Source organism: Neoarius graeffei, chromosome 28, assembly GCF_027579695.1.
Source record: "Neoarius graeffei isolate fNeoGra1 chromosome 28, fNeoGra1.pri, whole genome shotgun sequence".
NCBI lineage: Eukaryota > Metazoa > Chordata > Actinopteri > Siluriformes > Ariidae > Neoarius > Neoarius graeffei.
This window is the reverse complement of record NC_083596.1, coordinates 7,915,672-7,935,201: the sequence shown is the minus strand read 5'-3', so window position 1 is coordinate 7,935,201 and position 19,530 is coordinate 7,915,672. Positions and strand designations below refer to the sequence as shown.

The 19,530-nt window shown below is 41.7% G+C and overlaps 1 protein-coding gene across 1 annotated transcript in view; it reads left to right on the top strand.

Moving 5' to 3' along the window:
• The first annotated feature begins 11,942 nt into the window (after positions 1 to 11,942).
• Positions 11,943 to 19,530, top strand: part of dcc (DCC netrin 1 receptor) — a 638,603-nt gene continuing 631,015 nt past the window's right edge. The window contains exon 1 of the mRNA XM_060912655.1: positions 11,943 to 12,436. Within this exon, the coding sequence (XP_060768638.1) occupies positions 12,343 to 12,436 (94 nt within the window). The 5' untranslated portion in view covers positions 11,943 to 12,342. The remainder of the gene's footprint in view (positions 12,437 to 19,530) is intronic.

Sequence of the window (19,530 nt, the reverse complement as noted above, 5' to 3'; positions counted from 1 at the left end):
TGTGTAAATGCATATATATATACTGAAGCTTCAATATACATTAGAATTGTGAGTTTTCTAACTGAATGAACATTGGTAGACAAAGGCCTACCTGGTCAACACTAGCCATACATGATCAAATTGTTATTTGTCTGGTATGTTAATCACGCTCCAAAACTTCATGTCTTCTGCATGTTTTATTTAAACATTTGCTGATCTCAGCAGGATGAAGAATCTCATCACAGGAACGTTAACTGTAACTTCTAACAAAAAGGGAATGTCCAAAAATTAATAACAAAATAAAATTGAAATGATTCACACTCGTGCCTTCATGTAAATGATTAGAAACATAAAATGTGGATGAAAACAGAAGTATAAACACTTGAACAACAGATTCACACAAATAAAAATAAAAAGTATTCTCATCTCATCTCATTATCTCTAGCCGCTTTATCCTGTTCTACAGGGTCGCAGGCAAGCTGGAGCCTATCCCAGCTGACTACGGGCGAAAGGCGGGGTACACCCTGGACAAGTCGCTAGGTCATCACAGGGCTGACACATAGACACAGACAACCATTCACACTCACATTCACACCTACGCTCAATTTAGAGTCACCAGTTAACCTAACCTGCATGTCTTTGGACTGTGGGGGAAACCGGAGCACCCGGAGGAAACCCACGCGGACACGGGGAGAACATGCAAACTCCACACAGAAAGGCCCTCGCCGACCATGGGGCTCGAACCCAGGACCTTCTTGCTGTGAGGCGACAGCGCTAACCACTACACCACCGTGCCACCCATAAAAAGTATTTTTTCCAATAAACAAAATTGATAGAAAAAAAAAATTTCCCTCTGCAGCCAAACAAATTTACCGTCTAGAAGCAGACTCAATAGGTCCCAAAAACATCTCTCCGCCGCTTCCCAGTTTAAAAACTGGGACATCATGGAACATGGAATTCGAAAAAAAATGGACAGTTAATGAAATGAAACGAAAACCCCAACGTTTATGCTGGTACCTGCTAGATTTCAATGCTTTTCCGACTTCAAACTTCCAACTTACGAGTACAACTGAACGCACCATTAGTCGTAGCAGAAACACCAAATGGATGAGCTGTGCAGGGTTATTAACCGAGAATTACGTGGAAAATTGAACACCTTGCTTTCCCAACTCTGCAAGGATCTGCTCCAGCCTTTCCCCTTCTTGAATCGGTGTAATGTGGATTGATCACAGACAAGGCTACTGCTGCTGCCATTTCAACTTTGTGCTGCAATGTAAGTTAGTCTAACTAACGGAACATTAATCCTCACTTTTTCTACCTATGTTTGGCGCCTTACGTAGGTAGGGTGGCCAGACGTCTGGCTTTAGGCCGGACCGTCCGTCTTTTCAATGTCTTGTCCGGTGTCCGGCGCAGCATCAAGCCGGACGCACATTTGTCCTCCTTTTAGAGACGATGAGCGGAATTATATAATATCGACTTGCCAGACTGGAAGAGCAGAGTTCTAGAATAACGTTTTGCAGGGAAACTGCAGATCTGTGCTGCACACTAGTAATCTACAATAAAGAGTCTATGGCTCGATGTTTTTTGGCATGCAATGCGAACTCTGCACCGCGAGGCATTGCGTTCTAGAACGAGTTGCGCTCTATCCTTTGATGATCTTCCTGGCGCGTGCCTAGTGCCCTGCCCCCCTGGCCCTGGCTGGGACTTGGAAACACGAGTCTGTCCGGTAGACCAGCTGCTCACAACTTAACTTGTTAGGATATGGATGACAGTGCAAATGCACATCTACTATATCTACCTTAAGTTTAATTTCAGTGGTTTGTTACTCCACAATGTTTTTAATAAATACAAATATGGTGTTCTAGCCAATTAAGAGCTAAGACATGAATTATAATAAATACTATGAATGCTTTAAAACGTTTTATAATGTTGCTGGTTATGTTGCCTATTTGTTCTTTGAGAATCTACAAATGTTGTGCTTTTTGGTACTCAGCACCTTAAGTTTAATTTCAGTGGTTTGTTAACTCCACAATGTTTTTAATAAATATAAATACTGTGTGTTCTAGCCAATTAAGAGCTAATACGTGAATTATAATAAATGCTATGAATGCTTTGACCTTACTCTTTTTTTCCCCACAATCATAATCTTTAACCCTACAAAATTGCGATGTTGATTTCACCAAACTTGAGTGACTTGCATAAAAATAATCCATTCTCAATCTTGCCACTGTGGTTTACATAAAAATTTGAGGGCTATGAATCAGATGGGATTTGCCATTATTCACCCTAAAATTGATTAGAATGCAGGAAATTCATCTCATCTCATTATCTCTAGCCGCTTTATCCTTCTACAGGGTCGCAGGCAAGCTGGAGCCTATCCCAGCTGACTATGGGCGGAAGGCGGGGTACACCCTGGACAAGTCGCCAGGTCATCACAGGGCTGACACATAGACACAGACAACCATTCACACTCACATTCACACCTACGCTCAATTTAGAGTCACCAGTTAACCTAACCTGCATGTCTTTGGACTGTGGGGGAAACCGGAGCACCCGGAGGAAACCCACGCAGACACGGGGAGAACATGCAAACTCCACACAGAAAGGCCCTCGCCGGCCCCGGGGCTCGAACCCAGGACCTTCTTGCTGTGAGGCGACAGCGCTAACCACTACACCACCGTGCCGCCCCAGAATGCAGGAAATTGCATCTAAAAAATACAAAATTTTCTGGGGGAGGGCCCCCAGACCCCCCGTCCAAATAATGTCCTCCTTTTTGGTGTTATGGAAATGGTCACCCTATACGTAGGGACGGTGGGGGGGCAGATAGGGGTCACTATAAATCTGGGGGGGACATGTCCCCCCGTCCCCAGTGCCATCTGCACCCTTGAAAGCGGCATACGTGCAAAATGTTCGCTTGCAGTCAATGCCAACACACTGGAAAATACAACGTGGTTCATTTCTATGAATGCGACAATGCAGAACATAGTCTCTCGATGTTAGCAGTGTTTTGTTACAAAAACGGCATGTAATCATGTTAAAGATTGAAAGCACTAGCTACTCACGAGCTGCAAAAGTCCAGACTAGTGGCTAAAGTCAGTTAGCTTACCGCTCCTTGTCGCCGCTCCTCCATGTTGCGGCTCCTCTGTCCCCGCGCTTCGTCGTCCCTGCTCCTACTCTTCTCTGCTTCTTATCGCTAATTGTTTCTGCTCCTCCTCGATATTCCTCTCTGCAATACTGCTCCTCACTACCTCTGCTCCCACAACTCCAAGTCCATATGCTCCGCGCCAATTTCTCCCGCAATAAAGTAGCGTCCAATGACAGAAGAGTTCACAAACGGTGCTGCTCTGTGATCGGTACCTGCAGTTTGAAAAACGCCATGCTAAGCTGTGAAATAGATCTCAGTTCTCAACAAGTTTATATTGATTCTAGACTTCTTCATGTTATACTAGTTACAGCATTTAACTGGAAATCACAACATATGAATTTGTAAAATGCTATAGGCTGCAGTTTATTTCAGTTATTTAAAACAAGCCATTTTGTAATTTTAACTGTATTGCGTTGGTTCAAATATTACAATTTTTCTATGTTTATAATACAGTAACATATAAATTCTACAAGGAAATATGATCCTTTTCACATGTACTAAGTGTAAAATTAACAATTATTCATCGTTCTGTTTTTTTTTTACAACATATTGCTTTAAATTATACACTGATTCATTGTTTTTCTTGTTACAGATTTTTGATGTCATGATTTTACGGCATCTTAATGTTAATTTCACAGACATTTGTCTGGATTTAATAATCACAGACGTTAAATGTTATTTTTACACTGCTAAAATGTAAAAAAAATATAATTTATGTTGTTGTGAAGGATACAACTTTTCTCTGTACAAAATACAAAAATGTGTGTTTTCCACAATGAAATACAATATTATTTGCAATTTTTTTATTTTAAAATTTACAATAATTTTCGGTTTGACATTATACAACATCATTCTGGTAAATAAATACAATATCACTGTATTTTGCTTTACAGAATTTTTATGTCGTGATTTCACAGAATTTTACTGTTGATTTTACTGACTTTTTTAACAGTGTGTTTAGATACGGCTTCTTCTTTGAACTATAGAGTTTTAGCTGGCAACGGCGGATGGCACGGTGAATTGTGTTCACAGATAATGTTCTCTGGAAATATTCCTGAGCCCATTTTGTGATTTCCAATACAGAAGCATGCCTGTATGTGATGCAGTGCCGTCTAAGGGCCCGAAGATCACGGGCACCCAGTATGGTTTTCCGGCCTTGACCCTTACGCACAGAGATTCTTCCAGATTCTCTGAATCTTTTGATGATATTATGCACTGTAGATGATGATATATTCAAACTCTTTGCAATTTTACACTGTCGAACTCCTTTCTGATATTGCTCCACTATTTGTCGGTGCAGAATTAGGGGGATTGGTGATCCTCTTCCCATCTTTACTTCTGAGAGCCGCTGCCACTCCAAGATGCTCTTTTTATACCCAGTCATGTTAATGACCTATTGCCAATTGACCTAATGAGTTGCAATTTGGTCCTCCAGCTGTTCCTTTTTTGTACCTTTAACTTTTCCAGCCTCTTATTGCCCCGTCCCAACTTTTTTGAGATGTGTTGCTGTCATGAAATTTCAAATGAGCCAGTATTTGGCATGAAATTTCAAAATGTCTCACTTTCGACATTTGATATGTTGTCTATGTTCTATTGTGAATACAATATCAGTTTTTGAGATTTGTAAATTATTGCATTCCGTTTTTATTTACAATTTGTACTTTGTCCCAACTTTTTTGGAATCGGGGTTGTAGAAATCATGGACACCGTGTCCTTCAGGTTAAAGAGGAGAGGGACCATCCGGCTTGTTATCAGCGCACAGTTCAAAACTCAGCATCTGTGATGGTATGAGGGGGCATTAGTGCACATGACATGGGTAGCTTGTACATCTGGGAAGGCATCATTAATGCTGAATGATATATACACGTTTCAGAGCAACATGCTGCCATCCAGACAAAATCTTTTTCAGGGAAGGCCTTCCTTCTTTCAGCAAGACAACGCCAAACTGCTTTCTGCACATATTAGAACTGCATGGCTCCCTTGTAAAAGAGTACTGGTGCTAAACTGGCCTGCCTCCAGTCCAGACTTGTCTCCTATTTAAAACATTTGGTGCATTATGAAGCACAAAATATGACAAAGGAGACCCCGAACTGTTGAGCAGCTGAAACTGTATATCAGGCAAAAATGGGACAACATTTCTCTTTCAGAACTACAGCGATTGGTATCCTCAGTTCCCAAACGTTTACAGTGTGTTGTTAAAAATAGGCACGATGCAACAGTGGTAAACATGCCCCTGTTCCTACTTTTTTGAAACATGTTACTGTCATCAAATTCAAAATGAGCATACATTTTTCAAAAAACAAAAATTCTCAGTTTCACTATCTGATATGTTGTCTTTGTACTATTTTCAATGAAACATAGGGTTTCCAAGGTTTGCAAATTATGTTTTTTTTCCTTTGAGTTTTTAAAATATTGTAAAACTTATTTTGTATTGTTTTAATTTTTTAAATTCAGATACAAAAAAAAAAAAGTTATGCACTGGTTCTTTGTTCTCTTCTTGTCTCAGGCATAGTTTATAATGCAGTATTAGTTTTGGGGAAATGTCTTTTCATCTCTCTCTCTCTCTCTCTCTCTCTCTCTCCTCAACCAGCAAGGTTTAATTTCAGGGTTGCCAGATTGGATTATTTTCCAAAATAATTCATGCCCAGTCCAATCTGGTGTATTTCCTGCTCCAACACTGGAACATACCTTTTAAACCTGTTCTTCTGGAAACATCAACAACTTACTGAAGTACTATTTTGGTGTACTTGAGTATTACTGAAGTTGAAGACTTGTACGCTTACTTGTTTGCATTTCCAAGAAATAACCAGTGACAGTTTGTTGTCTGTCATGACCTTCTGTAAGAGAAAAGATGCCTTCAAATATCTCATCTCATCTCATTATCTCTAGCCGCTTTATCCTGTTCTACAGGGTCGCAGGCAAGCTGGAGCCTATCCCAGCTGACTACGGGCGAAAGGTGGGGTACACCCTGGACAAGTCGCCAGGTCATCACAGGGCTGACACATAGACACAGACAAACATTCACACTCACATTCACACCTACGGTCAATTTAGAGTCACCAGTTAACCTAACCTGCATGTCTTTGGACTGTGGGGGAAACCGGAGCACCCGGAGGAAACCCACGCGGACACGGGGAGAACATGCAAACTCCACACAGAAAGGCCCTCGCCGGCCACGGGGCTCGAACCCAGACCTTCTTGCTGTGAGGCGACAGCGCTAACCACTACACCACCGTGCCGCCGCCTTCAAATATAATGAAATTAAATATTTCTACATTAAAAAATACTATAAAGAGGAGCAGTAAACAGTAATAAATGAAACAAAGTCGATATTTGGTGTGAGACGACCCTTTGCTTTAAAAAATCATGAGTGCAGTTTTATGCGGAAATGAGCTGTAGGTTTTACTGAGCATCTTCCAGAACCAGCCCCAGTTCTTCTGGACACTTTGACTGTCACACTCGCTTCTTCATTTTACACCAAAACCCAGCAGCCTTCATTATGTTTTCTGTTTTAATCTGAAAAGTGCGCTCTTATTGAATATGCTGCTCAGATACAAACTTTTTCTGTAACATTTAATTTTGTGCTGGAAAAATTATGAACGTTTGGACTCTAAAATGTTTTTGTACTGACTCGATAATGTAGAAGTCGTGAAATAAAATCCGCACTTCCACGGATGTATGTGCAGGGGAGAGCGGGGAGCAAACTTGTAACGAAGCCAAATTGCAGAACTAGAAGCGTGGTTGAAAAGACAGGCAAGGGTCGGTTGATCGGCAAACAGGGCAATACAGAAGAAACAAGACGCATATAAAAAGAGAAATAGCGAGGGTCAGAATAACTAAAACCAGGCAGCAATAGAAAGGCTTCGTATGGACTGGAAAACACAGAACAATACTTCTCAATGAGAGGGAGGGCGAGTGAGACTTAAGTAGTGTGGCTGATGAGTTGTGAATGAGCGACAGCTGAGTTCAATAAGCTGGTGACAGAGGGTGCTGTGCTCTTTGGGTGTTGTAGTCCTGAGTAGCCATGTTTGTAGTTTGGCTAGCGTTGTCGTTCTCAATGCCTTTACTGACAATTACAAAGTTTGGACTAAAAACAAAACAGGGTGCCACTTGACTGCAGGATGGAACTTGAGGATGACTGAACCTGACCTTAACCTTGCCCTTGACCCTAAACCACGACTTGTATAAAATTATGCATCTTGTTTACCTCCCTAGAAGTCATGAACTAAGTCATGAACTCCATCTCTATAGAAAAAGCATGTTGAGGTAAAGTTTAACTAATTTTATAAGATTAACTGGGTACATTTAACTAAGTTCCCCTGTTTCCAGTCCTAACACCAGGTTAGACTCGCATCAATTCCAGCTCATCTAATCTAAATTAGCGAGGCAGCAAGTCGAAGCCTATCTCATAGTAAATATCACAAACTGAGCAATGAGAGTGAAGGATGTTTTCAGGAACAGTGGCGAAGTTACTTTAAAACAAAAATCAACAGTTTTACATGAAACAATGACATTGTGAAGGGACACATGTGAAGGTCATGTGACTTCTCTTAGAGCGCTAATTATCTAGTGACCTGCCTGATCCATCCTGGTGCCCTATGTCTGGCTGGAGTCTCATCACATCGCTCCTGTGGAGGACAGACCCATATGGACAGTCGAAAGTCACACTTGGAAGACACTCTGGACACTTACAGTAACGCTTTTATGGCTGAGGACTACAGTTGACGTGCTAATTTTAGGACTGCAGTTGGTTGTAATGAACAGTTTTGCACTCAAGTTTCCATCAATGAAGAGTTATAACATCAACGAAACTGACTTCATGTTAAAACTCTTAAAAATGTTATAATCACGTTGTCTGTTATCACCCAAATGAGGATGGGTTCCCTTTTGAGTCTGGTTCCTCTCGAGGTTTCTTCCTCATGTCGTCTGAGGGAGTTTTTCCTGTTATTAAAAGCGCTATAGGAATAAACTTGACTTGACTAGTGAGATGAAAAAGTGCATCGTGTTTAGGATCGAAAATGGTACTGGACCACTTCTTTTTGTTTTCCAAAACTGATATTGATACTGAAACCTTGTTTATCAACTGATATCAAACCTATCCTACAGTTTCCTTTAAAACCTACTACGCTTAACAACGTCCCCCAAATTCCCCGAACTGAAGCACTTCACAAAAATCACTTGCAAATATAATAAAGTCAATATAATACTCTTTTAATATGATCAAATCAATCAAGAAAAGCAGTCAAGTTCTTTTAATGTGTCAACAATTTTCAGTTTTAAAAACTTTCCCTCCCAAATCCAGCATTGCTGTTTGTTACAGGATCTGATATCAGGTATGTTTTCACCATTTCATTTTCACTAGAATCAGCGTGATCAGTGCCGTCTCTGTGGAAGCTCATTCCCACCACCATAACAATGAGAAGGCTTCTCACCATGACTTTATATCTCAATTATGCTTTACTGTCTCATAATTGTGACTTAATTTCTCATACTAATGAGAGTTTTAATAATAACAACAACATTTTGTAATTATGAGATGATTTTCTATTGTATAATTTAAGTTCTCATCATTGTGACTTACTATGTCATAATAATGAGATGTTAAGGAACAATTTTGAGAAAATGTTCACGATTATGAAATACACCCTGAGAAAATAAAGTACATTATTGTACCTTTAGGGGTACAGTGGCTTGTCACTGGGGCAGGACCCTCTAAGGTACTCATTTGTACCTTTTATATACTGCTTGGGAACATATATTTATATTTTTGCCCTAAAAGGTACAATTAATTACCTCGAGGCCCAATAATGAGCCCTAGGGGGTGCATTAGTGTTGACTGTACCTTCAGGGATAGAAATGGACTCCTCCTGTATTCGTGTCTCTGACAGTGTAAAGTAGTAAGTCATTATTTTTGACAGGGGAAGGGGGGGGCATTGGGCGCAACACTTATTTTATTTATTTTTTATTATATGGTATAAAGAGTGTAACTTTATTAACAGTGTAATAGAACAAACACATAATTACAAATTAACTGGCATCAAATCCAATGATAAACTTCCAACAATTAAAAAAAAAAAATATATATATATATATATATATATATATATATATATATATATATATATATATATATAATTTTTTTTTTTTTTACAGTAGAGCCAATTCCCTACAGGTGTGGGGCAATAATTCCCCAGCAGAAGAGTCCAACTTTCAATTTTTATTTGATTTTACTGCGTTCAGTTATCATGCATTCCCATTGGCTCCGGAGTAATCTGTAATAAAGTCTGACATGCTGCTGATAAATTTCATGCATTTTCAGTGTAGTGGGGCCTAATACTCCACAGGATCTAATGCCCCACAGGGCCTAATGCCCCACAGGGCCTATTGAGCCACAGGGCCTAATGCCCTACAGCAGCTAATACCCTACAGGGTCGAATACTCCACAGCGCCCAATACCCCACAGGGCCTAATGACCCACAGGGCCTAATGCCCTACATCGCCTAATACCCTACAGGGTCGAATACTCCACAGGGCCTAATGCCCTACAGTGCCTAATACCCTACAGGGTTGAATACTCCACAGCACCTAATACCCTACAGGGTCGAATATCCTACAGGGCCTAATACCCTACAGCGCCTCATACCCTAAAGGGTCGAATACTCCACAGGGCCTAATGCCCTACAGCGCCTAATACCCTACAGGGTCGGATACCCTACAGGGCCTAATACCCTACAGGGCCTAATACCCTACAGGGTCGAATACTCCACAGGGCCTAATGGCCTACAGGGTCAAATACTCCACAGGGCCTAATGCCCTACAGTGCCTAATACCCTACAGGGTTGGATACCCTACAGCGCCTAATACCCTACAGCGCCTAATACCCTACAGGGCCTAATGCCCTATAGTGCCTCATACCCTACAGGGTCGAATACTCCACAGGGCCTAATGCCCTACAGCGCCTAATACCCTACAGAGTCGAATACTCCACAGGGCCTAATGCCCTACAGTGCCTAATACCCTACAGGGTTGAATACTCCACAGCGCCTAATACCCTACAGGGCCTAATGCCCTACAGGGTCGAATATCCTAAAGGGCCTAATACCCTACAGCACCTCATACCCTACAGGGTTGAATACTCCACAGGGCCTAATGCCCTACAGGGTCAAATACTCCACAGGGCCTAATGCCCTACAGCGCCTAATACCCTACAGGGTCGGATACCCTACAGGGCCTAATACCCTACAGCGCCTAATACCCTACAGGGCCTAATGACCCACAGGGCCTAATGCCCTACATCGCCTAATACCCTACAGGGTCGAATACTCCACAGGGCCTAATGCCCTACAGTGCCTAATACCCTACAGGGTTGAATACTCCACAGCACCTAATACCCTACAGGGTCGAATATCCTACAGGGCCTAATACCCTACAGCGCCTCATACCCTAAAGGGTCGAATACTTCACAGGGCCTAATGCCCTACAGGGTCAAATACTCCACAGGGCCTAATGCCCTACAGCGCCTAATACCCTACAGGGTCGGATACCCTACAGGGCCTAATACCCTACAGGGCCTAATACCCTACAGGGTCGAATACTCCACAGGGCCTAATGGCCTACAGGGTCAAATACTCCACAGGGCCTAATGCCCTACAGTGCCTAATACCCTACAGGGTTGGATACCCTACAGCGCCTAATACCCTACAGCGCCTAATACCCTACAGGGCCTAATGCCCTATAGTGCCTCATACCCTACAGGGTCGAATACTCCACAGGGCCTAATGCCCTACAGCGCCTAATACCCTACAGAGTCGAATACTCCACAGGGCCTAATGCCCTACAGTGCCTAATACCCTACAGGGTTGAATACTCCACAGCGCCTAATACCCTACAGGGCCTAATGCCCTACAGGGTCGAATATCCTAAAGGGCCTAATACCCTACAGCACCTCATACCCTACAGGGTTGAATACTCCACAGGGCCTAATGCCCTACAGGGTCAAATACTCCACAGGGCCTAATGCCCTACAGCGCCTAATACCCTACAGGGTCGGATACCCTACAGGGCCTAATACCCTACAGCGCCTAATACCCTACAGGGCCTAATGCCCTACAGCGCCTCATACCCTACAGAGTCAAATACTCCACAGGGCCTAATGCCCTACAGCGTCTAATACCCTACAGGGTCGGATACCCTACAGGGCCTAATACCCTACAGGGCCTAATGCCCTACAGTGCCTCATGCCCTACAGGGTTGAATACTCCACAGGGCCTCATGCCCTACAGGGTTGAATACCCTACAGGGCCTAATAACTTACAGGGTCGAATGCCCCACAGGGCCTAATGCCCCACAAAACCAAATACCTCTCAGGACCTAATGCTTCACAGGGCCTAATACCCTACAGGGCCTAATACCTCTCATGACCCAATACTCTACATGACGCAATACCCCACAGGGCCTAATAAACTATAATTATGTAAATTGTATGTAAGTTCACATTTTTATGACATACAGTATGATGTGACTCAGTTTTTGTTTGTTTTTTTTTAACGTGGTGGAAACAGGATTCCATCCATCTCTAGTTTTGGAAATTCTGTTGTGTAAATGGTTTTGAATTTGATTCGATTTTCTTTAATTCGTTTTATTTGAATCGATCGATTTGAATTCATTTCTTTGGAGTGGAATCTCATGCAGGGGATTTAGAACACTGAACGGATTGCGCAAGCACAGAATCCACTCCTGTGAGTGAGTGAGTGAGTGAGTGAGTGAGTGAGAGAGAGAGAGAGAGAGAGAAAATGAGTCCGTGTCCGGGATTTTGTCGCCGCTCTCCTCAGATCAGCGCGTTCGCATAATAACGAGCTGCGCGCGCGCACCGGACCAACGGCGCGGCCACAGCTGCCCGTAACAAGTGAAGCACTGCGCGCGCGCTTTTCCCCTCTCTCTCTCTCTCTCTCTCTCTCTCTCTCCGGAGTCTGGATGTGCGAGATGGAGAACCGACGCGTTTAACCGGATTCCTGTTGGAGAGCGCGAGCCATCCTTCTCTCCATCCCTCTCTCTTTTCTCTTGGACTTGCACTGTGGCTTTCTTGAAACAAATATTTTTTTGCCTCCTTTTTCCGGCCCGGAACTGATGAATTGAAGTTGGCGGCGTGATTTCGGCGTGTCACCGGGGGAGAGGCGCGCGCGCTCTTGCTCTCTTGCTTTGCGGTTTCTGCGCACACCATGGCGCGCGCCGGTGGATACGAGCGCGTGAGGAGCAGCGCTCTGACCGGGGCGGTGTGGATGGCTCTGCTGTGCCTCGTCTCCAGGACGCAGGGTGAGTGAGAGACAGAGAGAGAGAGAGAGAGTGTGAAAGAGTGAGAGTTCAGCACGCGCGCGCCTCTCTTCTCTTTCCTTGATTTCACGCACAGCCGCGTTTTAAAGCGCGTGACGCGGGTTTGAGTGGGTTTTTGCACGCGCTGCTGTGTTTATGCTCCCAAAGTTGCTTTTCGTCCCCAGTGCATGGTGCAGGAGATGTTCAGGGCATTTGTGATGATGCTGCTGATGATGATGAGTTTTCAGTTGATGCATTGCGATTGAGGAGGAAAGAATGTTGCGTTTTATTCCCGCAGTTTGTGTTCAATTCAACTTTGCTGTGATGACGCACAAGCCGGGACCGAATCCATCCGAGCGCACGGTTCCATCCTGCTGCACGTGCACTCCATCAACTCCGCTCCATCCGTTACGCGCTGTGCGGTGCGCCATCCTCACGCGCTGTGCGGTGCGCCATCCGTTACGCGCGGGTCCTTCACGGTGTCGCCGTGTTTTTGCGTGGAGGTTGTTTGCTGGTGGCTGTTTTTTTTTTTCAGTTTTGTTGCAGAGCTCGTTTGCTTTAACAGGAGCGCGAGACGAAACCCAATTTTATTTTATTTTATTCATGAGTGTTTAATTTTAGGAATTTCTTTTCTTTTTTTTTAATGTGCATTCTCTTGAAGTGTTTTGGGGTGCTGTCTCATGGATTTATGGCTGAATTAAATTCATGTCATCATGCTGAAGCTTTCCGACCAAGCTCCAGAATTTAAAAATGAAAAAAAAAAAACCCTCAATGTATAATTTTTTTTAATAATGGTAAATTGTCTTTAGAAGGCTTTATTAAAAGAAGAAAAAAATGCATGATTTAGATATGCATTAGATATTTTCATCAAGTATTCGAGTCAGAGAAATTTTTTATTTATTTATTTATTTATTTAAATTTAAAGGGGGGGGGGAAATCCCATTTATTAGCATTTCCTCTCTTCTGCCACTAGAGGCGCTCTGTTGCGCCATTTTGAGAAGGATAAACCATTTCCCTGAGCGGTTGGAGAATGAATTGTTTCTTCCATTCGGACAGTGGAAGGATTAAAAGGTTTTAGGGCCCTAGAGGAACTGTGATTATTAAAGCTCGTCCCAAACCACATACTAGGTATTAGGGATGGGAACTGTTCTTACTTTATCTTTAGCCATACTCATGGAAGCCTGTTTCTGCCACTTGGGTGGAAAAAGTCATGCAGTACATAATAATAATAATAATAATAATAATGCATCTCATGATTAAGACTTGTCATCATAATGAGAGCTTTTTCTCAGAATTCTGACTTAATATCTCATTGTTACGTATGAGGACATAAGACATAATTATGAGATGAGCTCAAGGACCTTATTGAGATCGAAAGTCATAATCATGAAAACGTGAGATAGTAGGTTATTATGAGAGCTTAAGTAATAATTACGCGATGCAAAGAAATAATTGAGATGTTGTCATTAGCAGAAGTTATAATTACGAGAGAGTATGAATAAATTGAGATATTAGGTTATTATTATGAGAGAGGAGCTCGTTATAATGACTCCTAGTTATGAGACAGTTATCTCATGGAGATGTTAAGTCATTACAAGAAGTTTTAGTTATGAGATAGTATGAAGAAATTGAGATTAGGTTGTTATTATTATAAGAACTTGTCATAATTATGAGGTACTAAGAAATAATTGAGAAATAATTGAGACGATTATCTCACTGAGAACGTCGCTATGAGAAGTTATAATTATGAGATAGAAAATCATAATATGAAGAAATGGAGATATTAGGTTATTATGAGCACTGAAGTCATAATTACGAGATAGTAATAATAAGATCTCATTATTTAGTCATAATTATGACCGTTATCTCATTGAGATGTTGTCATTACAAGAATTTATACTTATGAGATAGCAAGTCATAATTATGAAGAAATAGTAAGAAATTGAGAAATAATTAAGACAGTATCTCATTGAGATCTTAAGTCATTATGAGATAGTAAGTCATAATTATGAGATGAGAGGATATTATGAGATAGAAAATCATAATTATGGAACAATTGAGATTAGGTTAATATTATGAGAACTTGAGTCATAATTATGAGAGAGTCAGTAATAATTGGGAGGTAGGAGCTCACTATTGAGTCATAATTATGAGACAGTTATCTCACTGAGATGTTAAATCATTACAAGAAGTTATGAGATAGTAAGTCATAATTATGAAATGAGAGGATGAGAAAATCATAGTTATGAAAAAATAGATAGGTTATTATGAGATAGTAAGTCATAATTATGAGATACTAAGAAATAATTGAGAAATAACTATACGACAGTATCTCATTGAGATGTTGTCATAACTATGAGATAGTAAGTCATAATTATGAGACAAGAGGAAATTATGAGATAGAAAATCATAATTCTGAAAAAATTGAGAGATTAGGTTATTATGAGAACTTGAGTCATAATTATGAGATACCAAAAAGTAATTGAGAAAGTCAGTCATAATGATGAGAGAGGAGCTCACTATTGAGTCATGAGAATTATCTCACTGAGAATGTCATTATAAGAAGTTATAATTATGAGATAGTAAGTCATAATCATGAGATGAGAGAATATTATGAGATAGAAAATCCTAATTATGAAGAAATAGAGATCTTACCGTAGGTTATGAGTCATAATATGAGATACTAAGAAATAACTGAGATAGGCTCTCATTACTGTGAGTCATGATTGAGACAGTTATAGTAAGTCATAATTATGAGAAGAGGATGAGAGAGAAAGTCATAATTATGAAAAAATAAGGATATTAGGTTATTAGATACTTAAAAAGAATTTAGATCAATTATTTGACAATTATCTCATTATGAGATTAGGATCTTATTATTATGAGAGAAAGTTATAATTATGAAACAAATTGAAATATTCGGTTATTATGATGAGAACTTGAGTCATGATGATTAGAAACTCTCGTTATTATGATGGAAGCAGCAAACGCTTCGGGGGGGGGGGGAGAGCTTTACTTTCTTTTAAAAAGTGATGCATGCACCGTATTACGCAAAACCCATATTCACTCGTCTCTGAACTGGTCCCTGTGTTGGACGAATTGGTAATTTGTGGTTTGGCGAGCAATAGAGAGCTCGTTGACTACGCTGTATGGTTTAAAACGTCCTAATTTGGCTGTACAGTGGTAGTGTGTGTGGTTTAATACTACAGGTTTGCCAGTATTTACTTTCATGGTGTTGAAGACATAGTCATTACTTGATGATTGTTTGGGATTTGTGGTCATATCTCTGATGTCATATCTGCTCGGAGAGTCTCTCTCCTTTTGAGAGATCATCTTTTGATCATCTGCAAATGTGGCAGAAAACCGGGATCTGTGTAGCAGTGTGTGTGTGTGTGTGTGTGTGTGTGTGTGCGCGTGTGCATGTTGTCCTTCCTCTTTGTTGCATTTTTCATCGGGGAGGACAACATGTCCCGTGGCACTGCAAATTGGTTTCTGGCGATTGCTTACCTGAATCCCCAGCAATCCAATTTGCAGGAGGCATTTCATTCAGAAGAAAGCCTGTCTCTGCCTGTTATGCATTTTATCACTTATGCCACAAGAGGTGCACTGTTCCGCTACAGTTACACCTCTCATTACGCGTTTCTTACATTTCTATCCAGTGCTGCTTTTTTCCCCTCTGGAAGAATTTGTCCAATTACCATTCTTTATGCCATGATCACAGTCTTGTTTCATTTTTTATAAATACAGGGTGTCCCAAAAAAATTTACTCACTCAGGATCGTCTTCATTTAGTCAAAGTCCTTCCTGAAACAAAAACCAGGGTCTTTAAGTCCTCGGTCAAATCTATCCTTCTGTATGGATCTGGGTCATGGTCTCTTACGAAAGCACAAGAGAAGTCTCTGGATGGCACCTATACATGTATGCTTCGCAAAGTTTTTGACATCAGTTGGAACAAACATTGGACAAACGATCGGTTGTATGGCTCCTTACCGTGCCTATCATCATTAATTGCCAAGCGCCGTCTGGCATTGTGTGGCCACGTACTCCGCCATGATCAACCCGCAGTTCAGGTCCTCCTATGGGAACCTCAGGCGAGGCGTAAAGTTGGCCGGCCTCGTACAACCCTAAAGACAGTCCTCGAACGTGACGCTGGTCTACCATCAGATCTGCTTGGGATGGCCATGCTCGACCGGCAGGCCTGGCACTTCAAGTCACCGGCTTGCCGGATGACTAACCATCATCCTTCCCGCACCATTCATGGCGCATTTGGCAGAGCCAATCTCCGTTTCATAGCCCTCGGCCTCTTGCCTATATCACATAGCTCGGGTTATAGTGGGGGGCTAGTCCTCTGGTAACCGCAAGAATTTGACTCCCCACTCACATCTGTATTGCAGCGTGCCTTGCCAGATGGCAGTAGGCACCATTTTTTTTAATGGTCTTTGGTATGACCCGACCTTGAGTAGAACTCGCGGTCTCCTGATCGAGAGGCGGACGTGCTAACCACTAGGCCACTTGCTGGTACGTCTTCATTTAGAGTGAAGATTAATGTTGGAATGTAACATTTCCAAAGAACTCGCTTCAAAATGCAATGGACACTTGATTTTGGAATTCCTGTCTCATGAGCCATTTGTCGTACAGATTTCTGTGGGGATCGGTTGAGGGTTTCCAGTGTTTGATTTTCCTTTGCGGGGCTGGTTGATGGCCGTGGTCTTCCTGAACGCTCCTTATGGACGTCATGCACAGTTCCATCTGATTCAAACTTAGCTCGGATGCGAGCAATGGTACGTCGCGTTGGCGGATCTTTGTGAAAATGTCTTCTAAATTGTCTTTGCACTTCCATGATGTTTTCGTGCTTCCAGTAGCACTTTATGATAAATTTTCTTTTTTCAGAACTTAGTCGTACTTCTGCCATTATTAGGGTTAATTTGATCTGAAAAGAAATGAAAAATCCAATGAGTTATGAGGAGTCAAAATGTGAGTAAATTAAAAAAAATTGTTTTTTGAGGACACCCTGTAGAAATCGTACCCCAGTACTGTACTGTAGCACGGACAACTGCGGGTCAAATCCGGGTTTAATATTAACGCTCTCGTTCTGAAGTTATCATTTGTATAGCAACCGCTCTTAATCCAAGGCTAACAATAAACAGATTTTGAGAAATGTGTAGTCGTTGTATAACAAAGCAAAAGTGTTGATGTGGTGGTGTTTTCTGTATGAAAACGTGGTTGCAAATCTGGATGACTTGCAACCACGTGATCAAAAGGCGCTATGTCATGAGCGTCCACCATGACGGTGGATATACAAAGCAACTAGGATGGCAGTCTCTGAAAGCGTGTCTGTAAACAATGCTGAATTTCCTCAGTATTACCACGATTTGAACGATTGAGCGAAGATTTGATACAAAGAGAAGATAGATGTGTGTGGTTTTGACCCATATTATTTAAAAAAAGTCAGACTTTTCTGAAAATGAGACTCTTCTACTGACTATCGAGTCCCCAGATATCGCGTTCTATCTGGTTTGACTGCCGAAGAATCAAGTCCGACCTTGGATGAAACGTAGCCCATTTTCTGAGTGGGTGCCCAGTCTGGATTGTTTCTATCGTATAATTTTGCTGGCGAAATTGCTAGAAGCGAAATGATAATACACGTGTTAAAATTATAACAACGACCGAGTGAACCACGACAAGAGAGAACGCTCATTTTATAGCAAAATTCTTCCATGATATTATTGAGAGAGTTTTTGAATCTCACCTGAGATAAAATGATCACTGCAAACACGAGCAGTTTTGGTTTGAGCCTCTGTTAGATCAGCCCTGCCGATGTTGTTCAGCCGTGCTCGTCTCCTCTCCGTACTAAGCCTCAGTTTCCTTGCCCTCTTTGCAAATCACGGACGGAATTCTAAAAAATCGGAACGTGCCACGGTCACGAGTACTGTTGTGACCACAACCATATACAGCACAAAGATATGGCATAGCTAAAAGAACGCTTAAAGCCGTGGAAAAACAAAGAGAGTTGCACACGTGTGACTACATTTTGTATGGAATGTCGCTTGATCCTGCATTTGTATATCCACTAATATGGCCGACATCCGGGTTTCTATTTTGCTTTGACGTCGTTTGCAAGTCAAGGATTGACCCTTTATGGAAGGAGTCTCCAGTGTCGGTGCTTTGTAACGGTCAGGAAGTCGGGGAGTTTTCACCATCTCTTTGGGGGTCTTCAGGACTTTTTCTTTGTAACATGATGAAAGGATGAGAACTATGGAATCAATTTTGTGCCAAAATGTTCATACAATACTTTTGAAATATCAAACAAAAACGACAAATCAAAATACAAAAAAAAAGTCAATTTTTTTAGACTGGCCAACAAATTATTCGTGTAATCGTGCAAAATATCAGTCTATTACTCTTCAGAAACCTTTCATTTTTGTTCCGCGTCTTTCTCAGTTTTGCTTGACGTAATTTATTTTGGTTGCAATTCCAGCTTTCTCGTTTGCGCTCCCTGACTTTTTGCTTGCAGTTTTGGCACAAACTTCACGTGTGGGTGGGCTGTCCAGGAATGCATTCCCATTGGGTAACTTGTGTTTGACTGACAGCTACGCTCAGCCAATCCCTACTCGGATTCTGGAGGACTGTTTGACGAGTGACCGATCCACTGACGGTAAACAAGGATCGAGTGGACTTCAGTGGCGACTATGATATTGAATTAATTCAAGTGTAAATTCTATATCATAGTCCCCACTGAAGTCCACTCGATCCTTGTTTACCGTCAATGGATCGGTCACTCGTCAAACAGTCCGCCAAAATCCGAGTAGGAAATGGTCGCAACAGCTTCCGGGGGAATGGCTGAGCATAGCTGTCAGTCAAACACAAGTTAGCCAATGGGAATGCATTCCTGGACAGCCCACCCACACGTGAAGTTTGTGCCAAAACTGCAAGCAAAAAGTCAGGGAGCGCAAACGAGAAAGCTGGAATCGCAACCAAAATAAAATACGTCAAACAAAACTGAGAAAGACGCGGAACAAAAATAAAAGGTTTCTGAAGAGTAATAGACTGATATTTTGCACGATTACACGAATAATTTGTTTGCCAGTCTAAAAAAAT